A 27,430-nucleotide genomic window follows, 5' to 3' on the forward strand; every position below is an offset into this window, starting at 1 on the left:
GTAAGTTGGAGGTTTACAACGTCATAAGACTCATCAGCCAATCAGCACACTTTTCAAGATTGTTCAGGAGATCAAACGGATCAAACGATGAAATTTCTGAACGCACGGCGCTTCATATTTTCCAATTATTCCTCTGTTCGAACAAAAGGAATCTTAACGGCAAATTCTGAACCAGACGCTTTGATTGGTCCAGAGCGGTTCATTCCAATTATTCCGAGTTGAACCAAGACAAGCGGGAATTTCAAATAATTCCGGATATCCTGTCTACCAAATCGTTTCCGTTTCCGGTTAACAGTGTTGTCAATTTTCCGAGCATTGATAAATAAAATTGACAACACCGCTTTACCGGAAACGGAAACTATTAGGTAAACACTAAACAGGATATCCGGAATTATTTGAAATTCCCGCTTATTTTGGTTCAACTCGGAATAAATGGAATGAACCGCTCTGGACCAATCAAAGCGTCTGGTTCAGAATTTGCCGTTAAGATTCCTTTTGTTCGAAACGAGGAATAATTGGGAAAATGTAGCATTTGAGAGGTTATGTTTACAAAATTTCTTATCTCCTCTCATTTCTGTTATCAGTCATCGATTCGTCCAACGTGTTCTTATTGTAAAACTGCGGTTTTCAAAATAAATTTCGTCATAAATTACTCTTTACGCATCATAATTATATGTGGCTGTGTCAGTTCCAGATGTCATCGCGATAAAACTCCATGAGATCACATGTTGCAACTCCTCACCTGTGCCAGAATTTGCAACCAACGATAAAGCTGTTTATTTCTGAAATATTTTAAAGTGCAATGGAATTCCTCATCGGAGGGTTGTCTGGAGCACTTGCTGTCTGTGTTACTAACCCCTTGGAGGTGGTCAAGTGCCGCTTTCAACTTCAGGGTGAGCTGAAAGCGCGAGGACAATACGCAGTGCATTACAAAAACATCATCCATGCTTTCTACACTATTGCAAAAAATGATGGTCTGCTCGCTCTCCAGAAAGGACTTCCTCCTGCCATGGCATACCAGGTTGTACTCGGTGGCTGTAGGTTAGGCTTGTTTCAAGTTGCCGAAGATCGGAAGTGGATAGCAAAGAAAGGGAGTAATAACAGTGTGGGTGATACTTCCCTTCTCAAATCCATGGCAATATCAGTGGCCGGTGGATGTGTAGGAGGTTTTATGAGCACTCCTTTTTACCTAGTAAGTTAATTAGTCATCATAAAAAAATTGTATCCTCTGCGAAGCAGGCAGAGTGTAGGACTCAAAAAAGATGAAGTTTTTTACTTTCACCTACATCGGGTGCAGCCAAACCAAGCCCTGCAGTTTTGGTGACTGCGTCACTTTGATTCCTTTGTCATAATCCATAAATTTGTCATAGTAAGCCTGGAAAGAATAACATCTTCTGCTTGACCACTCTACCAAGCTAAGTATCAATGCAATCCACTGTATGCTTTCTACAGGGGTCCTTGAATAATAATAAAAAAAAACCTATTCTTTCTTATATCTCTGTCTAAATTAATTTCAAAAACTTAGAATTTATGAAGTACCTTGCATCAACAATATGTTTCCTAATAACGAAAATTTTCATTTTGGCTGATTTTATGCTTTCGTCACTTATTTTTTCTTATGATGCGCTCTAGGTCAAAACTCGCCTTCAAGTCAAATCTAGTGAGGCTATTGCAGTTGGGTACCAACATCGGTACAAAGGAACAATAGGAGCTTTTGTTGACATTTACTCAAACCAAGGTATCAAAGGCCTGTGGCGGGGTTATCCACTTATCATGTTCAGGATAGCTGTTGCATCCTCCTCTCAGATTCCCACATTCACCATGCTGAAACAGTACCTGAAAAATCACGAGGTAAAGAAACTATTGACTGTAGAGTAAGGAACTTGCTCAGAAATAGGGAGAGACTTGATATGTAAAACAGATAAAACGAAAATTTAAGTATTCAAAAAGTCACTCCTCTCCCTTTCCTTCATTTTTTGCAGAATTGCAAGCAAAAAAACAAAAGGTAAGAGAGAAGGGTGAGTTTTTGAACACTTACTAAAATTTTCGTTTGATCCATTTTACTTAAAAGAACTATTTCTATTTTGTCACTGACAAGGGGAACTTCCCAAGCTGCCGCCTCCGATCGGGCTGAAAAAATTCATACGAACTCTTTGGATGAATTTATTTGACCCGTATTTTTTTGTTTTTTCCAACGCCCCCTAGAAACCCCCCAAAAAAATTCCGGAAAGTCTTGCTTTGAGCGCTCGAGTGTATATACGTAGTATAGCAAGCACTTCTTATCAGTCGGCGGTGGCTCTACGGTAGCGCGCTTAACCGGGGTCACAGCGGTCCCGGGTTCGAATCCCGGGCGCCGCGCCTATTTTTTACGACCGAATTTTATATTCTCACACATTTTCACATCGAATCCCATTTAATACAGTGGAACTTAAAACATCAATTAATTTACAACCATCATCAAACACAAATTGATCTACGATCAATAACTTCTTCAATTTGAAGTATAGATTTTTTTTGGGAGGGGGGGGGGGATACGCGCGCGATTATCTCGCCAATCACTGTACTTTTACATTAGCCGACGACCCGCTCCGCCCCCTCACATCAACATATTTCTCCCGAGATAATCGCGCGCGTATCTCCCCCCCCCCCTCCCAAAAAAAATCTATTCTTCAAATTGAAGAAGTTATTGATCGTAGATCAATTTGTGTTTGATGATGGTTGTAAATTAATTGATGTTTTAAGTTCCACTGTATTAAATGGGATTCGATGTGAAAATGTGTGAGAATATAAAATTCGGTCGTAAAAAATAGGCGCGGCGCCCGGGATTCGAACCCGGGACCGCTGTGACCCCAGTTAAGCGCGCTACCGTAGAGCCACCGCCGACTGATAAGAAGTGCTTGCTATACTACGTATATACACTCGAGCGCTCAAAGCAAGACTTTCCGGAATTTTTTTGGGGGGTTTCTAGGGGGCGTTGGAAAAAACAAAAAAATACGGGTCAAATAAATTCATCCAAAGAGTTCGTATGAATTTTTTCAGCCCGATCGGAGGCGGCAGCTTGGGAAGTTCCCCTTGTGAGCTAAAATATACTTAATAACTCAGTGAAAAAACTTGATCCACTCTCTGAATTATGATAGCATTATTAGGATACAAAAATATTTTCTGACGATTAATGAGTACTGAAATATAATTTTAAATGCTTAAAAGGTGAGCTTTGAAGCTTCTTTCTATGCAAGTTTGAGGCCCAACTCATCAAGTAGGTTAAGTTGGATGGATATGATGGAAGAGCATGCATGTGTGCTGGCAGGAATAGAGTTCTGTTTTGTGAATTTCTTGCTTCCAAAGCTGCCCAATGAAAGCGCTGGATGCAGTAAGGGCACTTCTCATATTTCAGCTATGATGATAGAAACAACTGTATGTAATGGGCTGAAACTTTTCCCAAGCATTCTTTATGATTATTTAATGCGTTGGAGGCAAAAAAGTTTAAAAAATTTGCTCGATAGTTTCCCCTCTAAAATCTAAATAAGCGTGGAAATTCTGAAAAACAGCAACTGAAAAGTGACCTTTCTACTTTCTGCACTCAATTCTATTGTGAATTCTCGGTTCTTCCTTAATTATATGTTTTCTTTGTCAAAAAGGAAACCAATGAAGAAGATAATCAGGAAATTTTGGAACATTTTCATATGACATATGGGCTGATATTCTTCTCAAAAATCAAAGTGTCTCAGTACATATGGGTGGTTTTCTAAGCAAGACCTTCACTTACAGGTCTTTGATTGAGAAACAAATTTGCCCAAAAAATCGAAAAAATTTGTCTGCAATTTTGCACTCACTATTATCTTTATGAAAAAAGTTGTATTTTATTTTAGGTGCTCCCAAATTTTGGAGGAATGAGCCACACAGTTGTTGCGGCGTTTGGTGGTGGGATTGTCACTGCTCTTGCTATCACCCCTGTCGATGTTATCTCAACTAGATTTTGTAATCAAGGTGCGTACTTTTGAGTTTATCATACATTATTATGATCATACTCTTACACTGCAAGTGACAGTGAGTGATATTTTTTTATGGAAACAATTTATCTACTTTTACAATTGTTTCAGGTTTAGATGCAAATGGAAAAGGATTATTGTACAAAAATGGAGTGGACTGTGCGATAAAAACATTGAAAAAAGAGGGGATCTTCGGACTGTACAAAGGACTGATCCCTTGTTACTTTCGAATAGGTCCTTATAGTATTCTCACCATGGTGCTCTGGGATTCCTTAAAATCACTTCAAAGGAAGTACAATTCTAGCAGCTAATGAAGGTTGAAGAAGATTATATGAAAGTCTCATGCACTTTTTTTGTACTTCTCTAGAACACTAAAAGTTCTAAAAAATGAGAATTCATATGTAGCAGAATTTTTTAAAAGAAAGAATGTTTCAAAATAAAGTCCGAAGGCTCAAGCTGCTGAGAAATTTGCTCAGTTTTTCCCTTCTTATATAGCTTAATCTAGTCGAAAAAGAGGAGATAGGGTTATATTATGAACATTATTTCATTTTAATTAATCTTCTCCTGCAAGGGTAATAAGGTTTTTATTTTGTTATTCTCTCTAGTAAATTAAAGTTGCCTAAAGGCACTCTAAAGAAAAAGTGGCTAGTCACTTACAGGAACTTGTAGTGTGTAAGCAAAAATTTATTCCTGTTTTTTTTTTTTTTTAAAATAATTTTTTTTTCATTGGTATTAATTTTGTGACAAATCAATTTTTTTTAGAAAAGTTAAGAATTGTAGCATTTAAAAAATTTCCCATGATTAAAAAAGTGTAAATTGCACCTTATTTAGTACTGAACTTATGGATTTTTAAACGTTTATGTAAAAAATATAACTTGCGCAGAAAAAAAAAATAGGTTACTAATTTAACTGTGTAACATTTAATTATTGATAGAGTTCCTTATTTTTAACTATGGAGGCGTTAGAGCTTCTGAAAGAGGAGAAAACAAACTGACTACAAGATTGAAATTTTAAATTTTATTTAGTTTCAGTGAAACTGTTGTATCTTGGTATAAAGTTATTTGGACGGCACAGTTAACAAAAATAGTACTGAACAATTAATTTTACAAGTGGAAAATTAACATCAATCAAAAATGGACGGCACTAAAGTTTAAGGCACTCATTTGTCCTGAATATTCATACCACTATATTTTTTATGTAGTCTTACAAACTATCTTGGCAAATATAGCAAGTTTCAAGGCACGAACAACGAAATTTTTCAGAAGCAGAATGCTGCATTGCTAATACTTAGTCATGGGTGGTAAATATCAAGAAAGAGCCAAAACAATGACAAATTAAAAAGAAAATACCTTTGGTATTAATTTCTCTGTACAGATGGATATTGTCTTAAATTTTTCCATGCATTTAAATCCTTTTCAAAGAACCGTACAATATTTACCCTTTTTAACGTAGTAACTCGTAGCAAATAGTTCTCAATAAGACCAAGTATAACTAGGTCCTGTGCAGCCTGCAATATGAGTTGGAAATTACTTTGTACATGGCAATGCCTGTGAGACACGCTCCCAACTGAGATGGTTTTGCAAATTCATTCATTTTTACTCATCAACTGACACAACTAAGAGCGATTCGGAAAGCAATCTCGACCATATTTTGTGGTGCAGTGTCCTCGTAGCAGACATATATCTCCCGCGGATGAGGGAGGAAGAACAACCGCCTGAAAAAGTTACATGGTTTGGATTAGTTGACAATCTCGAGAAAAAAAAGGAAAAGAACAATCAACACTGAAGCTCCTTGATTTTCATTTAAAATTTTGTTGTGTCAGAATTCCATAATGTCCTCATTTTCCTATTTTCCTGACTTTCCTTGACTTTAGAGGACTTAAGGAGAAATCTGAATAAAGTCTGTGATAAGGCCTTTTCATGATATAAAAGATAAAAACAAATCATGCACTGTTGGAAAATTTTTTCACTTTTTACACTTAAAATAAATTTGTCGATGAAAATAGTACAAACCACCTTCTGCAGAGCACAAATTTGTGGCTAGACACTGTTTGTCAGCTCTGTATTTTTCTATTTTCTCTGTGCAAATTGTTTAAATTTGTTATTGATTGTTATTAATTTTTTTGTTGATTAAATATTCATTTGTTTCCAATTTGTCTCATTATTTGGACTCCTATATTTGAAAGGGTTTTACAAACAGAGTAATTAAAGCACTTCGCTCTTTTTTGCCTTTCCATTTTTCCTACACCGTATGAGGTCGGCTCAAAAAATTCACAGAAGAGTCTATAACGTGTTTTGGTCAGATAAACATAGGGATGTTACCGAGCCTACCAAATGCATTGTCACTGATTTTTGATAGACAAGCTGCATAAATGATGACATTCTTCCCCAATTTAAATTTTGACACCACAATTATAAGGATCATGAAAAAAATTAAATTATCTTACCCAACGACCCAGTACGTTAACATGACTTTCTTCTCCGAATCGCTATCATTGAGGGGATACTCAAAGAGAATACCTTGCTCTTTGATTGCAATGAGCGAGTTATTCATGACAGATCCTTTAACCTCCAATCCGTTCATTCGTTTGAATTTGATGCTATTCTCAAATATCCGTTGAATGTTGTAAACGCACTTGGTGAAGTTATTTATGACAAAGCTTAGTTTTTGAGATGAGCCTGTCCCTGCTAAATTCGATCTTGACAACAGGATTCCTTCTGCTCGATCAAGTTGAATGAAGTGGAATAAATGATTGGCGTCGACCGTACTTATCCTGGAGATAAAATCAAATAATGCTGAGTCTTTACAAAATAAAATGAACTGAAATGGATAGAGGATAAAGATGGGGAACTATCTTTGAAAAATGCTGGAGGTTTTTCCCTCAAATTTGATTTCGTTCAAGAGAGAGTTGATAACATTCTGGAAAATGTTAAAATTCCAAAAATCTTTGGTTTCTCATATTATTGTACAGGGTGATCCAAAAGTCCCTCACCACCCTAATGGTTCTTGTCCCTTTTCAGGGTGATACCCTTAAAATTTTTGAAGATCCTAAAAGTAGTTTCATTTGACCGGGGAGCACTCACAAAAAGTCGAATCCCTCAAAGTTAAAGGAGTGATGCACTGGTGCCTGGTGCTAGTGGTGCAGGACTTTTAGATCACCCTGTAAATTACTTCTTTGTGCATTTTTTCCTTCTTTTATGCTTCAGCTGAACACAAAGACCTATTTTCTAAAGTTCATCTTCGGAGGCGAGAAACAGAAAAAAATGAATTTATTTCTTTTTAAAAATGTTGAAACAAAAATGTTCTTACCTAAACGGCAAACTTGACTCATTGCTGTTCATAGAACTTTTTGAAATGAAGCTGGAATCCAAATTTGCCAAATCCGTCTGTGACTGCAAATGAGAAAGAGAACCTGATGAATTAGGACATTTGCAGAGTTGCCACAAAATTTGGAAAAAGAATTTCCTTGACATTTCCCCGACAATTTTGGTGAAATTCCCTGACAATTGGAGAATTGCCAAATGATTGAAAATACATTATTTGGAATAGTTTTAAGACTAAACTTGTTGTTCAAAATGTCGAACTCATTCTAGAAAACAAAGAATGGTGACTTACACATTAATGACTATACATTAATAATTTTGACAACTTCCATAATGGTTAGAGTAAGTTGCAGTATAACACATTGTTAGTGAAAATTACGATACTGAGAGCAGAAATGTATATCAATGAAAGGATCAATATCTGACTGGTGAGACTTCTGGCAAACCAGGGGTGCAGAAACTTCTGACTGCACAACTGGCCTCCCCCAAGCAAGTGTCTGCAAAAATCGAAAGATGTAAAAAGTGCTTTTAAAAATAAGAATTTTGCAAACAAAAAGTCTGTACTTAAATTGGGCAAGGTAGCTTCATTAACTTATGAAATGGCTTTATCTTCACAAAATTGCGGCTGTTTCTTAGTAAAGAGCACATAGGTCAATACCCAGCCAATTGTCCAATCCAGATACTAAGCAAAAAATAATTTTATTCCTCATTATTTCATCCAGGCTTTCATTACGACTTACTCCCTCTTTAAAATCCCTGCATATGTTTGCCAAAATTCCATTTTGGTTACCCTTGGGATTTCCTCAATCCTGCTCTTCAACTGCAGTTAAAAAAATATGTTTTCATGAGTGAATAAGTGATAGGAGTGCTAGAAAAACTGTAAGGAACTTACAGGAGTGAGGTCTGAATCAGAGAGGTCATACTCTGAATCAAAGTGGTGACTGTTGGAATCGCCAAAACTAGACAGGGCCTTTTCTCTTAAAGCGCGTCGGCCGAGTACTGGTCCAGGAGCCGCTGATCCAACATCACTTGTTATGCTGCTTGACGTGTCCTCTCCCCCACAAGATGCTGTTAGAGATACTCTCTCAGCGGATATTCTACTTGCCGAGCCCAGGTCTGAATGTTTCATACTTAGGAAATCTGAGAAGAAAATCATTTCCTCATGAGCTATCTTTCACGGTTGTGCAGGCTTATAGCCTTAAGTACGGAATTTTCAGGGAACGAGAAGCTGAAGTCCAAAAAAGTCAAAATTCTAAAGCTTCAATTTGTGAACTTACAAAATGACCTTATTGAGGCTAATAATAGAAATTCGATTCTTCAGTTCAATTTAAAGTGACGAGAATGATGCCCTAGAGGCAGTGGCTTTGGTACAAAATTGTAATACACTTCTTCACCCACTAATTTCTTCTCCCTTCCCCCCTTCTAAAGAACTTCAACCTATTGGCAGATAGAGACTCTTAGGGTGACATTTTCAAGGGGCCTTTTCTGAAGATTTTTTTAGGGTAATGCCCTGCTGTGCGAAAAGAAACCTTTTTAGATGGCCATTTTCAGGGAGCCATTGTCACTTAAGCCTTTCCAGAAATTGGAAACTTACTGGAGTGAGATGCTAACAAGCTATCGGCAGATTTAGAGGACAATTTTGAGGCCAGACCGTGCATTACATCTTGCTGTGGCACCGACTGCTCAACCAGCGATATGACTCCAGTTCTAATAATATGTTCCAGTGTTTCAAGGGCCTGCCTGACGTAAAAAGGATCTGGAGATGGATTTTCAGGTGCTTTCACTGTGCAGCCGCCTGACTCCAGCAAAACCGCCAACATTTCATGGCCCTGTTACAATAATACAGACAATTTAAAATAGATGCTTGAGAATTATCTGCTTTGAGAAACTAATTTGGTTAAATGTGCTTAAATTTTGAAAGTATGGGTCTTTCCTATTATCAGAAAAAGGAAGCATAAAATAAAAGGAAAAACTTTTCTCACTGATGAATACTAATGGACGAGGGGATTGTTAAGTCAAAGGTGTAGATGCATGATTTCAGCTGGATGTAGTATCTAAAATGCAAATGATACAGCAAAGAGAAAATATTTTCTTGAGGCTAAAGTTTGAAATCCACTCTTTAGCTTGCAATTAGCGTTATTTAAGAAAAGGAATTTTGATAGGACTGATGGAAATCATTGCTACATTGAAAATGTCGTTAAATAGAAAGTCATTATAACAAATATTTACTGCGGAACACTTAATGCTCGAATATACATAACTCAATTTTTCGTTTTTATGCACTGCGGTTCTTTCAACTACTACCAATCTCTAATATTTTACAAAATTTTTAAAACTTACCAGACCTACGACGAGAAGAAACCAGCGACCATTAGGCAGCTTATAGGATGAGCTGTTATTTGAGACCTTTGTCACTCCACGGTCGCATGATTTCAAGTACACCTCTCGCCAGACAAGCATTGATTTTATGACTTCATCTCGTGCTGTCCTCAATAAGTTGTGGTGGCGACAAAATGAAACTACGTCTACCAAATCATCCTGGTTCAGGTGTGTGGCTAGTAGATAACTCTGTCAGAAAAATTTATTCAAATTAGTGGATTCAAAGAAAATCTTTGAAAATGCATGCACCACACAGAACTTTAATACAAACAATAAAATGAAACTTGGCTTTGCTCTTTGTTTAAGTGAATCCTGATTAAAGTACATTATTACAAAAGGCAAAAAGTTGTGAAAAAAGGTATCAGCAGCACACCAACCCAAGTAGCATTTTTCAACGGAAAAATCGCGATTTTATCGCCGATAAAGTCGCGATTATCCTCGATTTTATCGGCGATAAAATCGCTAGGATCATCAACATTTGAGCGATTATCCTCGATCTTTTCGCGATTTTATTGCGATTTTATCGGCCCGAAAAAATTGCGATTTTATCGCGATAAGATCGAGGATGATCGCTCAGATGTTGATGATCCTAGCGATTGATAAAATCGCCAAAAAAAAGGGGTTAAAGTTGTCAGCCGATTGCCGTGAGGTTCAGCCGTCAGGTCCTTTGACGAAGACGAGCGTAAAATCCCCGGAGCCTCCGCGGGGATTCGAACCCCAATCGCTACGGTGGAAGGCCAGCACATTGTCACTATGCTATGACCGCTATATGACTTGCGTGTGCGAATTGAAGCCTCTTATACATGGATCGGCGCTTCGCAACCTCACAACTTATGTCTTTGCGTTGACTGACATCGATTTTTCATTGGATTTTTTTTTTTTTTTTTTTTTTTTTTTTTTTTTTTTTTTTTTAATTTTCCCTCCTCTGTATTTTATTTCATACCTTGAAATACGGTTGGTAAAATAAGGTTCTATTGGTAATCTCATCATTCTGTCTCTGTAAAATTACCAATAATAGTGAGATGGCAAAGTTACCGATGGACCTTGGGAAAAACGCCAATAGTTTTTATCGACTGTGGTAGAATTACCGAGATAAAATGGTAAAGTTACCGGGGATTGATTACCAATAAAAGTGGTATTCTTACCTGAAAAAATCAGTAAAAATACCGGTTTTCAGGTAAGCTTACCAGTCTGTCTTTGTAACATTATACTAATAATTGATAAAAAAAAATGAGATGGTTAAGTTACCAACGGATCTCGGTAAAAACGGCGGCGGCGGAATAGAAACATCTTTCATATGCGTCATTCATGCGTTAATGAAAAATTGCAATTTATTGCAATTTTATCTCTATAAAATCGCGTTCGATAATATCGCGATTTTGTTGCAATTTATCGCGATTTTTCTCCCGATAATATTGCAATAAATCGCGACGTCGATAAAATCGCGATACATTCTCCAATTAAATCGCAATTTATCGCGATCACTGCTACTTGGGAAGTCTTGGAATGGACACAAATAATAAATACATCAACCTTTAAGTAAGGATTTTGTTTTATTTGTAAGAAATATCCAACTTCTGACCTTTTTTTTAAACATACAAAAAACCCACATGGTTATAGAAGCACCGGTTAGGGCTTATTCCTGAAGGGGGTCCTGAAAACAGCTTCAGTTGTATATTTTTTGGAGTGAAAGCTTTTCCCGATGTTTTTTTCTTTTCTTTCAAGTTTTCTGGTTTCTTTACTTTGTAACCTTTAAACTTGATGACAATGGGCCTGTTGCAAACTTTTGCTAGAGCAAAAACAAGAGTTGTTCCTAATAGATAATGTCTCAAAAATCACGATGAGTGCATCGACAAACTCTGAAACGGACTCCTACCTTCACAATCTGCGTAAGAAATTTGCGTTTTCGTAAGCTTTCTGCTTCAAAAAGGATACTTCGGCACAGGTGAACATTTCGTTAGAGGAGTCGTTCCATTCAATCCCTACTCAACATGGCCGACGCTTCCGCAGGTTGAGGAGAGCACGAGGTCAATCATGCGGATATCTATCAACGCGAGACAAGTTTGAATGTAAATACACAGATTGCTATCAGGTGGTTAGAATCATCGTCCCGTTACATGTGTTTTGGCGGATTGGCGTCGGCTTCGTTGAATATTGCGTAGTATCCTTGTGAGCAGGGTTGGATGGAATGACTCCTCTAACGAAATGTTCACCTGTGCTGTGGTATCGTTTTGGAAGCGGGAAGCTCGAAGAAACGCAAATTTCTTATGCAAATTGTGAAATAAGGAGTGCTTTACAGACTTTGCTGATGCGCTGATCATGGTTTTTGAGACATTTTCTATGAGCAACAACTCTGATTTTTGCTGTAGCAAAAGTTTGCAACAGGCCCACTAAGTGGCTAAAAAGTTATAGTCTCAAGAATGAAGAAAATCAATAAAAAAAAACTATTATTAATCTCTGAAAACTACATACATTTTCTAAAATTTCAACCGGTTAAAAAAGATGGAACGATTTCAAAAATACCTTGTAGAAAAGACAAGTTCCAACGATTGTGTAAAGCCGCTGACATCCAAAATGAGCATCACTGATTTCACTAAAGTCATTGGACTCCAATTCGCTGAGGGCGTCATCTATTTGCACCTGAGCAGAAAGGAAAAATAGACATTAGTGTGGGCTGCTTAAAAAATCAGGTCTCTTTGAATCATTCCATTAACTTTGCACTGGCAACATTTTCACGATTTTAAGGGAGCATTTTCCTCCCTGACGATGTTCAAAGTATTCATTCACACGGAACTATTTTGGCAAACATTTCTGGGTAAAAAACAAGTATTGGGTAAACATGTTGGTATTGTCCATTTCCTGATTGATGGATTTGTGACTTGCTATTTTTAAGACCTTTCTTGCGGAAAATTCAACATTTCAAGAAAATGTTCATCTTTTCTACTATGAAAACGTGTCACAAGTACCTAGCCCTGCTTACTCCTTGACAATTTCAACAGATTTCCTTTATTTATATCCTTCAGATTGGTCTTACCTGCGCATCTCTTGGCAAGGGTAAACGATGAGCCGCTGGCGCAAATTGCTCGAAGGAGCAAGAGAATAAATCTAAAACAGACATCTTTTCTTCGCCTGTTGATGACAACTGGGAACTTTTACTTAGTAACTGAGCAAATATCACTGAAAATAGATGATCGAGTGTGTCGTGGTTCTGCGGACTGGAGAAACATCTGAAAAAAGAGGCGAAGACCGATTATTGACTACCATGAATTATAAGCAAAATGAGAGGAGGAATTGAAACCTGAACGAAAACAAAAATTCAAGATGTAGGAAGATGCAAGGAAGACAAAAAATCTCAACAGGGATCAAGGCATTTTTCTTGACGATGAAAATAGAAATCATTCATTTCATGGTGATGTCTCACTACTTGCAAAATTGAAAAAAATTACTTAGCCTCATTGTGAACTACGGGATTACTTCACCAAGTCAAAATCAAATCATGTGCTATCATCTGATGAAACATCATTAGCATGGTCAAATTAACCTTTTTAGAGACAATGTCTAAAATCAAATGTTTTAAAAAGCTCTTTAATTACGTAAATACATTTTTAAGATGAATCTTGACTTTCTGTAGAGGATCCAATGTTTTGAAAATGGTCAAAATGAAGAATCATTGCATGAACAGAAAGAACTTGAAGGTCAATGAACTGTTTCTGAAAAATATGCGTAACAACAAAATGTCTGGATTTGCCTGGAGCTTAAAAATTAAAATTGGAAAAATTTAATCTGTATTTTATAAATAGATTCATATGTAAATTGGACCAAATTGGACCAAAAAAATGAAAATGAAATAATTAACATGACTACTCAGAAAAGAAACAAACAAGGGCTAACCTTGACAGCGATTGATAGCTAAACTGAAGAAAGCAAACGACATCTTTTGTAAATGCTAAAGCTTCTGGCCGAGAACATCTGAAATCAAAAGAATAAAAGATTTAAGACTTTAGCAGAATATGTACTTCTCCATCTTGAATTTTGTTGTTTGAGACACTTGATGCACGATATGAGGATACATGTTAGAAAACTTTGAGTAACTTGTAAAGTTAATAAGCTTCACGATGAGACCTCTGATGAAAATTTTAGTTACAACTGGTTACAATCCTGAATACATTAGAATTTTTCATGGCCTGGGGGTTTTGAAAAGTAAGTCTGATTCTTTTCTTTAAGTACTTGCAACAAAAGATAAATTCGGCGGCTAAGGGGCCATTTATAAATGCTTAACTCTAAATTTTGGATTTATGATCCCCCCTTCCTTGCATAGTACTGTTGTGACATAGGTTCCTATCCTTTAACCTTTAAAACAGAAAAACAAAAAAGCGTAACACTCTCATTGACCCTTCCCCCCTCCTCCTAAAGCATTACTTATTTTATGAACACATTTTCATGGCCTCTCAGACATCTAATACACTCAATGATTCAGTCAAGAGGAAACAGCATATTGTGATACCATTTAATATGGCACTTTTGTAAATAGCAGCACTGCAGTGTGACATCATGACATAGTGAGTGATGTAACCACTAAGTCTGTCTGATGATGGGGCAATGCAAAAAAGGGTCTTGGTATAAAATCCATATTACACTATGCCTCTCTGCACATGGTTCTGTTTTATTGCATTTAATATTTAGCTTTAAGAAATGTTCAATGGTAAAAATGATTCATAAAAATGCGTAAAATCGAGCAAGTAAGATGAGATACAGTGACATTTACATAATAATACTTATAAAGTTAGAATTACCGTGAATCTGGAACGAAAAGGACCATTAATTCAAAATTTTGAGGGGTAAACACTATATGACAGAGATTATTTTTCACTATTACACTCGAGCTGAAAAAAAGAGAAAAAGAATATAAGATAAAAAAAACTATGAAAAGGCTTTTTTCAATAAGTTCTAGTCCTTTTTTACTCGTTATTCATACTTAAGCACATTAAATTGACCAACTTATCATGTCTCCATGATAGATGACATTGTTTTAAGGAAGGAAAAATGAGTTTTGGGATAGACGGCATTTATTTTCAAAGAATAATAATGAAAACATGATTTGACTTCAAAACGAGTCTTGCATTCAGAGTAGCATTCGACTCTCACATTATAATCATACCCACAGACAAATTATTTTTGGACGATTGACAGTGAGGGAAGAGCAGTTGATCATCACAGCAATAGACTGTTGATTTCAATGAGAAATGTACAGATTAAGGAGGGTCATCGATAAGGGCCATGTTTGGGCTCACTCTGAATGTTCTGAACTCTACAATTTTTAGCTCACTGAAGGTCTATATTTTATGGAATGCATCATGATTTGGTCACTTCAGGTCTAAACATGGGTCTGACTGAAAGCCAATTTTGGCGACAATTGCAGATTTAAAAATAAAAGATATTAATTGTGGCCTTGATACCATATATGACTTTATTTCTGGGGATCAAGGCTACAATTAATATCTTTTACTTCTATACAAAAATTATGTTTAAATGTAGATTTGGCGGGTTCACGGTCAAATGACAAAAAAATCCACATTTTCCGCCAAAATCGGCATTCAGACTCATGATTAGACCAAAAATGACCAAAACATGATGCAGAAACGGCCATAATAGATACTCCTCCTTCATTGATAAATGCTAAACACACCTTGGATGACTTGAAATCACTAGAGAACTCATTAGAAAATTTTATTTGACTAGTGTGTCAATAATACACTTGTTTGCCTCCAGTGATAATAATATTGTTTGAAAGGAGATAATCATACAAGTACATAAGTACAAAGGAATTAAAATTACCTTGTAAGAGGAGAAACAGTTATATCAGACAGTAATTGATACAACATCACTAGAGCACCTTTTATATTATAAATCAAATTTTCATTGACGGGTCGAGGATAGCAATAGACTAAACCTTGGTCACTACAGTTAGTTTCATTTATATCTTTCACATGAAAATACATTACTCCATATGGTAGATCGGAATATGAGTAATTGACTTTATTTGTGCTGACAACTTCCTCCGATGAATTTATGGCCTAAAAAAAGGAGAGATGAAAGAAATTAAATGATTTTTCAACAGCAAAAGTTACAATAAGTTTAAACTGCATAAAATTTGCGAGTGCAATGGAAAATTACTCTTGGGATTATCAAATTTTATCATCATTAAGAACTAGCAATTGTCTAAAATTTGATTAGTTTAATTCAAAAATGAAAACTACTGAATGAATTGAGCCCAAGAATATCCTCGGTTTCTACATTAAACAATTACGGAAGGAGTTATGGAAGAATAATCAAATCTACTAAAATGCATGAATTTAATTGGGGGATACCACCCTATGTTGTAACAAGGCAGAAAGTTTTCTAAGTTTTTCATCAATCGTTCTCCATTTTCTCATACAAAAAAAAATTTTTAAAAGATACTTTATCATAATTGAAAATACTGAACTTAGCTCTTCAAGCACTTTCATGAAAAGCAGTACAATTTTTTTTTGCAAATTTTTCACTAAATGGTTCTTAATAAAATTGAGCCCCAATATCCTCCATGTAAGATTCATCAACAGCTTCCTGTAAATTTGAGGGAAAATTTCTCTTTTCATCCTCGGATACATATTGCATGATCTTTCAAGGCAAAGTCAAGAATTTGCTTTACCAAAAATCCATTCCAATTTATAAATTTTGCTAATTACTCACTAATATCTACTTCCAAAGAGTACCAAAACAGTTTTTGAGGAGATCATTTTTATAACAAAATGCTTTTCATCTTATCAAACTTGTACTTGACTAAAAATGAATAAATTCAAAAGCTGTATTCAAACAGTTTACAACGAGAAAACCTGTCTTGATTTCAAGACATTTTTAAAGAGAACATTGAAATAACTTTTGACTTTCCATTCCAATTCGTTTAAAAAACATGAAGCTACGCTTTTTCTGTGGCAGTGAACAAAAATGGGTAATAGAATTAAAAAGAAACCTTGGACTCTTCCGCATTTTCGATTTTAGGTACAGATGATTGGTCACTATCTGCGACTATATCCGTAACATGTTTTTTCCTGGTTCTTCGACTGTTTCTTCTCCTTATCAGTCTCACGAGTTTTTCTGAGGAAGAAGAAAAAAAAGGGAAAAAAATTAATATAAATTATCATCCAATCTAAAGAAATTCAGAATCAGAGTTTCATGAAGAATGAAAGCTGACAAATGGATAACTACTCATAGCAAAGCAGAATTTTTCTGATAAGCAAAAACAAACAATAGTTACAAACAGTCTAGCAAATGGTTTCATGATGGAAAAAGCGTTTAGTCTACGGTATTTTGGTAGAGAATAAGTATATGCGGCTACCAAATAATTAGATTGTTGTGTACCATTTTGTGTACTTTGCTTGCATACTCACTTAAAGAGCATCATTATTTGACTTGAGGTCATATGCTAAAGTGATGAATGCCAATTTGGAACCCCAATTTGTTTCTCTCTCAATTTCTTATTCATTTCACAATACCTACAAAAGTTTGACAAAACAAATTTCCTGCAACTGAGGTTACCTTTTCTTCAGATGTTATTTCACTAGTTTTTGTTGTTTATTTAATAGTGTGTTGGATCATCATGAACAAAATTGTTAAAAAATGTTGAGGACCTCTTTGAATGAAAATCTAAGGTAATATAATAAGTTAATGTATAAATATACAAGAAAGTAAATTAATACATATTTATTGTAAATCTGGGATCACCTATGACCATAGTCTTACCGGTGGTTGATTTTTCCCTTCCATTTCTGCCATTTGTGGTTGGTTGAGCAGTATTTTCAGCGACAGTTTTTAACGTTAGTTTCTCAGATCTTATGTGAAAGACCTGACCGTTCGGCATAATTTCATTTTTCCACTCATGGTGGGAGCTAGGAAGAAGAAAAGCTGAAATTAAAATCTTAAACCAAATCTTGAATGAAGTTGCTGTTCTGAAACTGCATTCAAAAATGATGATGACCATAAACAATGAGTCACTGGCAGGTTTCAGAATGTTGAAATTTTTTTTTTTTTTTGAATATTAAAACTACCTGATGAGTTGAAAATGAAAAGGTCCTTGGTTTTTAAATCAAACAAAGTATTAGAATTATGAAAAAATATGAGGATGTGTTGAAATACACAGGTGTATTTGGGAAATACTACCCAATAACATCACAAGGCAGTTCCACTCTCAACTATAAAGCAACTACCCTTTGTGATCCCATTATGAAAAATGTTCTACACTCAGCTCATTTAATACTTTGACATATTTCAACAAAATGTTCTCGTACCACTGACTCATTACTTATTGAACCTTGCAAATTTCTGCGATTCACAAATCATAAAATTTTTGACATTCAAAAGAAACATTCCGAAGAGTCCACTTAAGCCATGCAAAATGATTAGATCTGAGGTAGGTACTTGCAACAGAATCAGCAACAAAAAAATGTAAGAAGTCAAATCTGACCCAACTATCCTTCACTCCCTGTAAAACTTAGTCTTGCGCCATGAGTCCTCAGTCTACTGGCATGACACATTTAGCTGGCGGGTGTAACGGTAGTATAGTAACAATGAAACTTGAAATAGGTAGGTACATGTATTTCATTGCGTGAAATGACATATTTCCTGTAATTTTACTCCTTGATTGAACGAAAAAAAAAAAATTGTCATGTACTTAATACTGTCTGATTTTTTTTTTTTTTTTTTTTTTTTTTTTTTTTGAGAGTAGTCACTGAATATTGAGTACTACTTTTCCAGAAAAAGGAAATTTGGAAATTAGGGGACATCACACTTGAGATGAATATACCTATGCTTCCCTGTTCCTATTCTTCTCTGTTGATGAATTTTTCTCGTTTCAGTAAGGGTTGTCTTTTCAGATAAGAAAAGAGAGTATCACATACCTGCCATGATAATAGGAATGATCTGAAGAGGAGGTGCTGCAAGACGAGGATAAACTACTTTCAGACCAGTCAGAGTCCGAGAGGCAATCGCTGCAGTAGCCTTGTTGCCGCAGTAGCGTTTCGTGTTCACCTGCCATTCTGCTCCCACACTGAACAAACAAATAATTTTGAAAGATCTTTTATTACCTATTTAAATTGCCATGACCAGTCATACAGATTGTATATTCAATCAACATTGAAATGCAGGTATGAACGTAACTAATGTTTGCAGCATACAACTCTAATTCTACACTCCCCTGCACTTCCCCATCCCATGCTTGTGAGCTAGAGGGCAACAAGAGAGGGCATGTTCTTAGAAAAAGAAATGCAAACCTAAGATGAAACTAAGCCACTAAGGTTAGTATAATGGATTTTTGTTCTCAATTTCAGTACGCTGTAACTGTCATGAAACAATGCTTCCATCAAGTTTTTATGTCGTAATGATTTAGAGGACCATGAGATGATAAAATGAACTTTAGGCAGAGATTTACAGGAATCTCGCAAAGAGCGCTTGTTTGAAATTAACGAGTACATGAAATAATTAGGGTTGGGAACAATATAAAAACCAGGCAACTGGTTTGGTATAGACATAAGCGAAAGACTGCAGAGCCTCAACAGGTATTTGATTGAGTACCTATGAGAAGAGGGCGGCATGGACATCTAGAATAAGATCAGCAGCAGGAAGTGGAGGAGGAGATCAGAAGGTGTTATTTGCCGAATGATCTGCGGAGGGATCAGTTTCGTAGAGCAAACTAGAGCGCAGAATTGGGGGTCTAATATGTCGGTATGATTTATGATACAAAGAACTTATTAAAAAAGAGTTCAAGAGCAATTAAATAGTTTACTTACGTCAAATACAATAGTAATATGAATAATAGACAACTGTTGCAGAGCGTACAGGATCTTGATATCATTCTCCTATTAGGAAACTGATAGACAGCTTGGTAAGGACATGGTACAAAAGTAATTAATCATTCAGATGATGGCTACTTAAAAACATTACAGGTAAAAATTAACAGGACTTAGCATTAAAAAAATTCAAGAAAACTCCGCACCGCAACATTTTATTTTTCCTTCTTATCTAGTGTTGATAAACATTGTCAATGTTTATTTATATGCTAGCAACGCACTCTATTGGAGTACGAATGAACCATGCCCAAAAACGCCTTCAAAAGATATTGATGGCACGCATAACAGTTCTGTAACATCAATTGCTGTACGTGACATTTCAGGCGAATTGAAAAATCTAAGAAATCTTGTCTCCTTGTTCCCTTCATCTTATCCGGCCGGAGTAATATGATATCGGGATTCTATGATTAACTCCGCTATCTGAACCATCTGGGTAATTCCTAGATATTTAAATTTTCCATGTATGCTGGCAGAGCAGAGCAACCTGCAACCTAAGCAACCTAAAGTAAAATACGTAATTAATTTTACACTTGGCAACATGATAGCATTAAACATAAACATAACCTCACTTCCTCACTCATATTTCTGCACCGGGAAAGTTCACACAATGCCGCGTCGAACCGTCAATTCAGGACTTTTTAATTAATTAAAAATCTGTGAGTGGCACAAATTTATTCATTTTGTGGAACTAATTCCTTCCTGAAGATTCTGCACCCATATCAGGACCTGAAAAGACTCTACAAATGGTAAGTCGATAGCTTCTTTCAAACGTAGGAAGCCTGGACAAGCGCTGCGTTGAAGTCAGCGACCTTAAATGGAATAACTCTTTATTAAATAATTTTTATAATTCGCTCATGCTTGAATAACCTCACAAACAATCATTTTGAGCAGCAAAACTCCAAAAGTAAGTCAACCTTCGAGTAGACTAACTTGGGGAATGGATTCAGCCGTTTTGCATACCACTAATAAGTAGCCAATACGAACAAACTACATAGAGCTCTCGTCAGATAAGTTAGCGGTTGCATACTTACAGTTGTGTGCAGCAAGCTGGTCCACGTATCTGTGCTCGGCTATGTCATTGCTTTTGAATTATAATGGCTAGTGCTAGGTGGCAAATGGAAATGGAAAGTCAATAACCAAAAACTTGTTGGGCATTTTCAAATTTTACCGGAGCACTTTCACAGCAAACAGTTTATAACTTAAGAAAAAATTCCTAGAAAAATGTCCATTTGTAGCTTAAACAGTTTGTGTTTCTTTCAGACTTGCACAATACCAATGCTGGATGAGAATTATGGATAATTGAGCATTTATAGTCGAAATTGAAAGTTACAATATCAGAACAAAATCAAATAGAATGCCGGCTCATATTGCCTTTTATTACAAATTTTTATTTATATGCCACAAATGGAACATGCATTTGTAAAGAGCTTTCATTTAATCCATGGAATGCTTTGGATTGGGTTATCTGCAGTTTGAATAGTTCTGCTTGAGGCTAGGATTGCTCATTACCTACTGCAGAAGAGCAATCTAAGCGTTCCACTGGAACACATGAAACAGGCAAGACTGCGACATTGGACCAAGATGTAAAGGGAACATGTTTCATCGCGATTTTTTGCGGTTTGGAATAAAAAAAAAGCTCTCAGGTGGAAAGAGACCATTTTCATTTTGTGCAAAACTTTCAAGTCTTTGTGAGTTTTCACCTCAAGAGGCTGCTTTTGCCAGTGTCTGAAGAGGCGTTCAATCAATTTGAAGTAGAAAGGTTAATTTTCAGTCACATGATTTTACCGTGAATCCTGTAATTGAGTGTAAATTCTGCCACAATTACTGACTCATTTTGTAAGGAATGACTATAAGATTATGCCTGGTCCCGGTGGAATTTAAAATTTTACCCTCTATAATATTTTCATTGCTCTTTTTTTCAGTATTCCACAGTTTGTCGACAGCTAGATGCCCATGAGGACAGTATATGGGCCTGTGCATGGGGCAAAGCGTTGGATCATCCCACAAGCAGTACAGAGGAGAATGGCACATTGTAAGCATCTCAGATTTTTATTCCTCTTCCTTTTCTAAACTGAATTTATGAAAATATTCAATGAAAGATGATCTGAATTTTTAATGGACCATTGAACAGGGTATAAAGTCAAGCACAGCAACATGTCTTTCCTTACAAAAGCATTTCTATCAAAGCAATAAATGTTAAGAATGAAAATTCTGCATATTAATCTGTTTTCTTTTCTTTTTTTAAGATCACCATCAAACACGACCAAATCAAGTTATATAATTACAGGATCAATAGATGATAAGGTCAAAGTCTGGGAATATGACAAAGATACCTTAAAACTGGCGCATACATTGAAAGGACATTCTCTGGGAATAATGTCCGTAGCTGTTAATTCAAAAGGAAATGGTTCGTATATATCCTCTTCATTCTAATGCTGAAATTTCCTAATCTATCATTGACCTAGGAAGAATGTAGGCTTATTTGTTTCATTGCACTGTGAGTCAATCTTTTAACTCATTCATTTTAAAATCCAAATTTTCAGTACTTATCTTTTCTATAAAAATTTTCCAAGATTTGATTTTTTCCTCATAGTATCTTTTAGTAGCAATTTAGGTATGTAAAGAGTTACAATTTTTTACTGGCGCTTAATGTATTACGAATATACACGCAAATTATTGTTGTGTTATCTTCAGTTGCGTTGTGTTTATGAAATGCAAATGAAACTTAGACTTTAAAAGGCATGTCCCATGCACAGACTTGCACTAATTTTCTTATTTCTCAGCCATTTTTGCACAAAATTCCTTGGAAATCGTAAGATCTCCTCTATAATATTTCCCAAACATTTTATATTGGCTACCTCCAAAGATCATTGGGCCAACGATCTTTAAAAGGAAACAGTCAATAATTTCATCAGTGACTCTCTTTGCAGCTCCTAGCTTGTGGATGGGTCGAACGCTTAAGAAATATGATCCTATAAAAAGGCCATAGTGTCTAAATGTAAAGGAGCATTTTATTTTTGAACTATCAGGTGTTTCATGTAAGTAACTATTTCCCTAAAAAATGTGCTGTGATGAACGAAAACCCTATTGAACCTATATTGTGAACCCTTATGTTGAACCCTATTGTGTGCCCTATTGAAAACATGATCAAGTATGATAGAATATAAATGGAATACAAGAGAGAAAAAGACAGTATATAATTAAAGTTGTAACCATTTTTGTCTCTTTTAATTTAGCTATTTTATTTGTTTCCAGTTTGCGCATCAAGTTCTTTAGATTCCACAATAAAGCTATGGGATTTAGAAACAGGCGCTAACATAGGAAGCATGTCATCTGGGCCCGTTGATGTTTGGACGATAGCATTCTCTCCAGACGATAAACTCATCATTTCAGGGTCTAATGCTGGGAAAATAAATATTTTTGGCGTTGAATCGTTAAAAAAAGAACAAACACTAGACACTAGAGGAAAATTTACTCTTAGCATTGCCTATGTAAGTTTACTTCTCTTTTCTCCGTCAAAATTCTTTTTGTCATTATTTTCTGTATCTCGGAAGATTTTCGTCATTTTGCTCTTTCAAAGTTTAGAGTTTACTTCTATTGCTGGGAAACCTTGTGCCTAGTCATGAGGGTGTGTTTGCATGTTCCAAACAGCTAAATTAATACTATTGCTCAATTATTTGATTATATACTTCTCTCATACACAAAAAGCTGACTTCCTCAATTCACTGTTGATGATTAGTTGGATGGACTGAGTAATCGCTGCAATATGTAAAGGAAATATTTTTCAAAACATTTCAGGGCAATTTTAGCATTTCACTTGCTTTTTGACTGGCTTAAACATTAGAGCTCAAATGTAATGCAAAATGTAAGAAATCCATAACCCTTATCCATCAACTTTTGCATTGATGTATCGGAAAAATTACCACATTTAATGATCCAAAAAACATGAGTGATTCAATTCAATTAACATTCTGAAGTGAAAAAGTCTTTCGAATACCACCTGGGATTTTTTTCTGGTCCATGTGAATTTGGTTTTTGTTGTTGGTCTTAAATATTGAATCAGATTGCTCATAAAGTTCCTCTAAAATTTCTGAAACTTGGGAAATTTTTATTTTTGAGGTTTGATCTTTCATTCATTATGTCAAGTCTTTCAATTTTTCCTGTTTTGACTGATATAATTTCAGAGTCCTGATGGAAAGTACATTGCATCTGGAGCAATAGACGGGTTCATCAACATTTTTGATACAGCATCAGGGAAATTAGTGCACACTCTTGAAGGTCACGCTATGCCAATTAGATCTCTATGTTTCTCTCCTGATTCTAAGTACCTCCTAACAGGCTCTGATGATGCTCATATGAAATTATATGCTGTGTAAGTTAATCACATTGCTTCTTCAAGTTTACAGTAAGCAGAAAAGGAAGAGACAAATGTTTGTAATTATGAAAGAAACTTATCTGGACTATTGGAAGCTGTTTGCAATGCATTAAGGACTAAGTAAAGTTTGTAAGTTCTAAAAATGGAACTATAATGAATAGGCTTGTTGCAAACTTCAGCTAGAGCAAAGGAAGGAGTTATTTAATACATACAATGGGTCAAAAATCATGATGAGCTCAATGGGAAAGTCTGAAATATACTCCTAAGTTCACAATCTGTGAGAGAAATGTGCATACAGTTGAGCCTCCCGCTCCGGAAATGATACTACAGCACCGGTGAACAAAGCGTAAGAGGAGTCATTCCTTGCGAACTAGGATGCTACGCAATATTCAACATGGCCAGTGCCAACCCGCCAAACACATGTGACGAAATTGTATTTTATCAACCGGCGTGTTTATATTCACATTTTCCATGCATTAAAAAAGACCATGGTATCCTTTTTCACGATTTGCGTACGGAAGTGTCAGCCATGTTGAATATTGTGTAGCATCCTAGTGCACAAGGGTTGGATGAAAGGACTCCTCTTACGAGATGTTCTTTTGTGCCGTGGTTTTGTTTTTGAAGTGGGAACCTTAACAAATGCTTATTTCTTACACAGATTGTGAATTTAGGAGTGTTTTTCAGACTTTCCTGATGTGCTCATCGTGATTTTTAAGCCATTTCTACAGGAATCAACTCTTCTTTTTCTCTTGCTGAATTTTGCAACAGCCCCATTTGAGAGATCAAAAGTATGTAAATGGTGTGAATTTTGATTTAAGGTATGAAAATTGTTTGAAAATTCTCTCCCACTATCAAGATTCTGGGTCAAATCAAAGAATATTGGTTTATCTCTAAGGGCCTTCTGAAATTAAATTCAGTTTTGCTTTCTTTTTCATTTCATAATAGAATTGATCTTTTTTTGTACTCGCTCTTCATTTATGAATTAAGTGCTGAGTACCTTAAATGTTTAATCCCTAATTAAGTAATGCTCGTTCGTTGATTTCAGCCATCATGCTCAAGTAGTTAGCACTCTCTCAGGTCATGGATCGTGGGTTCTAAGCGTGGCCTTCTCACCAAATCAAGAACATTTTGTTTCTGGAAGTTCGGATCACACAGTCAAATTGTGGTCATTGAACAAAAAAGAAAGTATCCAAACATATTCCGAACACACAGACGAGGTATCCAATTTTCTTTTCTTTCAGTTTATCTTTAATGGACAGTACCTTTTCTATTTATCAATTAGTCTTTAGACCAACAGACTTGATGATGCAATCAATCAATGGATTTATGTCGTCACCTTCCTGCCAAAGTATGGCAAGCGCAATTTTTACCGAAATTGAGTAATGAACAGTTTCAAAATTACGAGATGCATTTACATACGAAAATAATAATTTTTTTAGAACAAAAATGTAGAAATATGAATAAAAATTGATTAAAGTTAAAGCACTTTCGTATCACAAACAGCATTTGGGAGATAAGTATCACAGGTGCCAAGTTTGGCAACCGCCCACCTTTCTGATTGTTTGCAATTTTTTTTGCAGCAACCCTCGGAATGACTCGAAGCTAAATTATTTTCATATGTTAATGTATCTCGTTATTTTGAACCGAAGGGTTGTTTTTAGAATACAAATGAATAAGTATGGAAAATACTCCGTTGAAGTTGGTGAACTTTTGTATCACAAGTGCTATATATTAGAGTAAAGTATCACAAGTACCAAGTTGTTTAATTGCTCATCTTTGGGATTGTTATTGAAATTTCAGTATCAGCTACACTTGGAATGACCTGGGGCAATTTGTTACCTTCCGAGTTTCAGGTCGGAGTTTTACAAACGCAATTTGTATTGAAATTGAGTTGAGTCATGGATGATTTCCTAATAATGAGATGCATTTATTTATGAAAAGTAATACTTTTTTAAGACTAAGAATGAATAAATATGGAAAAAAACTCTGTTAAATTTGATAGGCGCCTGTATCACAAGCGCCATGGTTTCTCAGAATGCCCTGAGAACGCGGCATCACACGTGCCAATTTTCAGAGAAAAAAAGTTTTTTTAAAAAAAATGTTATTAAAATTTAAGCCAGAAAGCTGTAATGGATCGGTTTTCCAAGTTTTAAGCCGAATCTCCATCTGATTCGGTTGCAAATCAATTTTTTGTGTCCACTGAAAAGTTGGCAAGGTGGCGTTTGTGATACTTTGGCGGGAAGATGACGACTCCTGCAATGCTTTTTCCCATTACAAATTGAAAGACAAAGTTTTGAAAAAAAAATCATAATAATTTAAATTACCTGGAAATTTGGTACTTTATTTTCCTTAAATGCAGCCATTCCTTTTGAATCTAATGTATTTAAAGTAGTTTGAACTCAGATGCAAGTCAGAAATGGATAAACATTGACTGTAATGACCACACTTTTTGCATTATATCTTGTAAATAGTGTGATAAAAATTCACCGGTCTGATGCTTAAATGTCTAATTATGCAGAGGAATGGTGAATATATCAAACAATTTCCATAAGTTTATGTTGCCATCCCATCATATGTTGAGGAGCCCAAAGTAATAACTTGTTGATTTTATTTATATTTCAGGTTTGGGGTGTCAAATATAGTCCTGATGGTACAAGAATCCTTTCAGTTTCAGAAGATAAAAGTATTCATATCTACAACTGTCCTTATTGATGACTTTTCAACTTCTCTCAAATTACTGTACAGAACCCCTTGTATAATTACGAAGACATCCGTTTCACGGTATCGACCCTTTATTTTTATTTTAAGAGCCTCCTTAATGTTTTATTTTATAATATTTGTGGAATAAACCCACTCTGTTTTGTACCTAGTTTTGTTTTTTAACAAAAAATTTCCATTTTCAATTTACGGAGAATAGGGGGTAGATGAATAGCATATATCCCTAGGATTCAATATTTTTTATTTTCAAAACTGATGTTTTCTTCATTCATTTTCCCAAGCAGATATCCCGATTAAATCTTTGAATGTGTGTCAGTGTTAGTTTGGAAAATGAGCCTCTCTGATATGTATTCTCAAAACTTGGGCCATTAAGTTCGCAAAATGCATGGCAACATCATTCCTTTTTGCACCTATTTTGCCGTATTTGTGTACAAATTATTACATCTCTCTAGATCTTGTGATTGATTTAGTTCTAAGTTTTCAAAAGACAGATATTTAAAGGCTCTCCCTCGCACATTTAGCAGGATTCATAGCAAACCGGAAAAGGAGAAATATTCAGGGAATTTAATTTGACAAGGAAAATTATGAAAAATAGAGCATTAGAGGAAAATTATTGAAATCATTGGGAATGTCGGCGCTTTGTAAGATTGACAGGGGAACTATTTAGTTAATTGATTTAGCAATTAACTTTATCTCTTCTCTCTTTGTGACCGGTTACAGGGAATGAAGCCGTAGTTTTCAAAGGAAAACCCTCAGTAGAACAAT

At 35.6% G+C, this 27,430-nt stretch overlaps 3 protein-coding genes across 3 annotated transcripts; 2 read left to right on the forward strand and 1 right to left on the reverse strand.

The window, feature by feature from the left end:
• The first annotated feature begins 530 nt into the window (after window positions 1-530).
• Window positions 531-6,140, forward strand: LOC109032123 (solute carrier family 25 member 35). Its single transcript, XM_019044089.2, has 4 exons — window positions 531-1,192; window positions 1,633-1,851; window positions 3,870-3,987; window positions 4,101-6,140. The coding sequence occupies exons 1-4, from the start codon at window positions 803-805 to the stop codon at window positions 4,298-4,300; spliced, it is 927 nt and encodes a 308-aa protein (XP_018899634.1). The 5' UTR covers window positions 531-802; the 3' UTR covers window positions 4,301-6,140.
• On the reverse strand, window positions 4,992-19,774 carry in (inturned planar cell polarity protein). Its single transcript, XM_019044088.2, has 15 exons — window positions 19,513-19,774; window positions 18,625-18,773; window positions 17,471-17,616; window positions 16,701-16,825; window positions 15,527-15,765; window positions 14,485-14,574; window positions 13,583-13,660; window positions 12,726-12,918; window positions 12,215-12,331; window positions 9,653-9,880; window positions 8,907-9,141; window positions 8,205-8,452; window positions 7,299-7,381; window positions 6,436-6,762; window positions 4,992-5,703 (listed from the first exon to the last, which is right to left on the reverse strand). Exons 2-15 carry the CDS (start codon window positions 18,759-18,761, stop codon window positions 5,592-5,594), a joined length of 2,358 nt encoding a protein of 785 aa, XP_018899633.2. The 5' UTR covers window positions 18,762-18,773; window positions 19,513-19,774; the 3' UTR covers window positions 4,992-5,591.
• A 354-nt stretch (window positions 19,775-20,128) lies between these two features.
• On the forward strand, window positions 20,129-26,812 carry LOC109032132 (uncharacterized). The gene is made up of 7 exons (XM_019044104.2): window positions 20,129-20,318; window positions 21,495-21,604; window positions 21,819-21,979; window positions 22,828-23,063; window positions 23,757-23,944; window positions 24,993-25,164; window positions 26,570-26,812. Exons 1-7 carry the CDS (start codon window positions 20,316-20,318, stop codon window positions 26,657-26,659), a joined length of 960 nt encoding a protein of 319 aa, XP_018899649.1. The 5' UTR covers window positions 20,129-20,315; the 3' UTR covers window positions 26,660-26,812.
• Window positions 26,813-27,430: the final 618 nt, after the last annotated feature.

Source organism: Bemisia tabaci, chromosome 7, assembly GCF_918797505.1.
Source record: "Bemisia tabaci chromosome 7, PGI_BMITA_v3".
NCBI classification, from domain to species: Eukaryota; Metazoa; Arthropoda; class Insecta; order Hemiptera; family Aleyrodidae; genus Bemisia; species Bemisia tabaci.

Excerpts from the sequence above, each read along its gene's own strand:
- LOC109032123 (XM_019044089.2), top strand. The coding sequence starts at position 803 with ATGGAATTCCTCATCGGAGGGTTGTCTGGAGCACTTGCTGTCTGTGTT. Across the intron at positions 1,193-1,632 it reads TGAGCACTCCTTTTTACCTA|GTCAAAACTCGCCTTCAAGT; the intron begins GTAAGTTAATTA and ends GATGCGCTCTAG. Across the intron at positions 3,988-4,100 it reads AACTAGATTTTGTAATCAAG|GTTTAGATGCAAATGGAAAA; the intron begins GTGCGTACTTTT and ends CAATTGTTTCAG.
- LOC109032132 (XM_019044104.2), top strand. Across the intron at positions 21,980-22,827 it reads TGTTAATTCAAAAGGAAATG|TTTGCGCATCAAGTTCTTTA; the intron begins GTTCGTATATAT and ends ATTTGTTTCCAG. Across the intron at positions 23,945-24,992 it reads CATATGAAATTATATGCTGT|CCATCATGCTCAAGTAGTTA; the intron begins GTAAGTTAATCA and ends CGTTGATTTCAG.
- in (XM_019044088.2), bottom strand. The coding sequence starts at position 18,761 with ATGGCAGGTGAACACGAAACGCTACTGCGGCAACAAGGCTACTGCAGC. Across the intron at positions 6,763-7,298 it reads GAGTCAAGTTTGCCGTTTAG|GATAAGTACGGTCGACGCCA; the intron begins GTAAGAACATTT and ends TTTTATCTCCAG. Across the intron at positions 5,704-6,435 it reads TTAACGTACTGGGTCGTTGG|GCGGTTGTTCTTCCTCCCTC; the intron begins GTAAGATAATTT and ends TAACTTTTTCAG.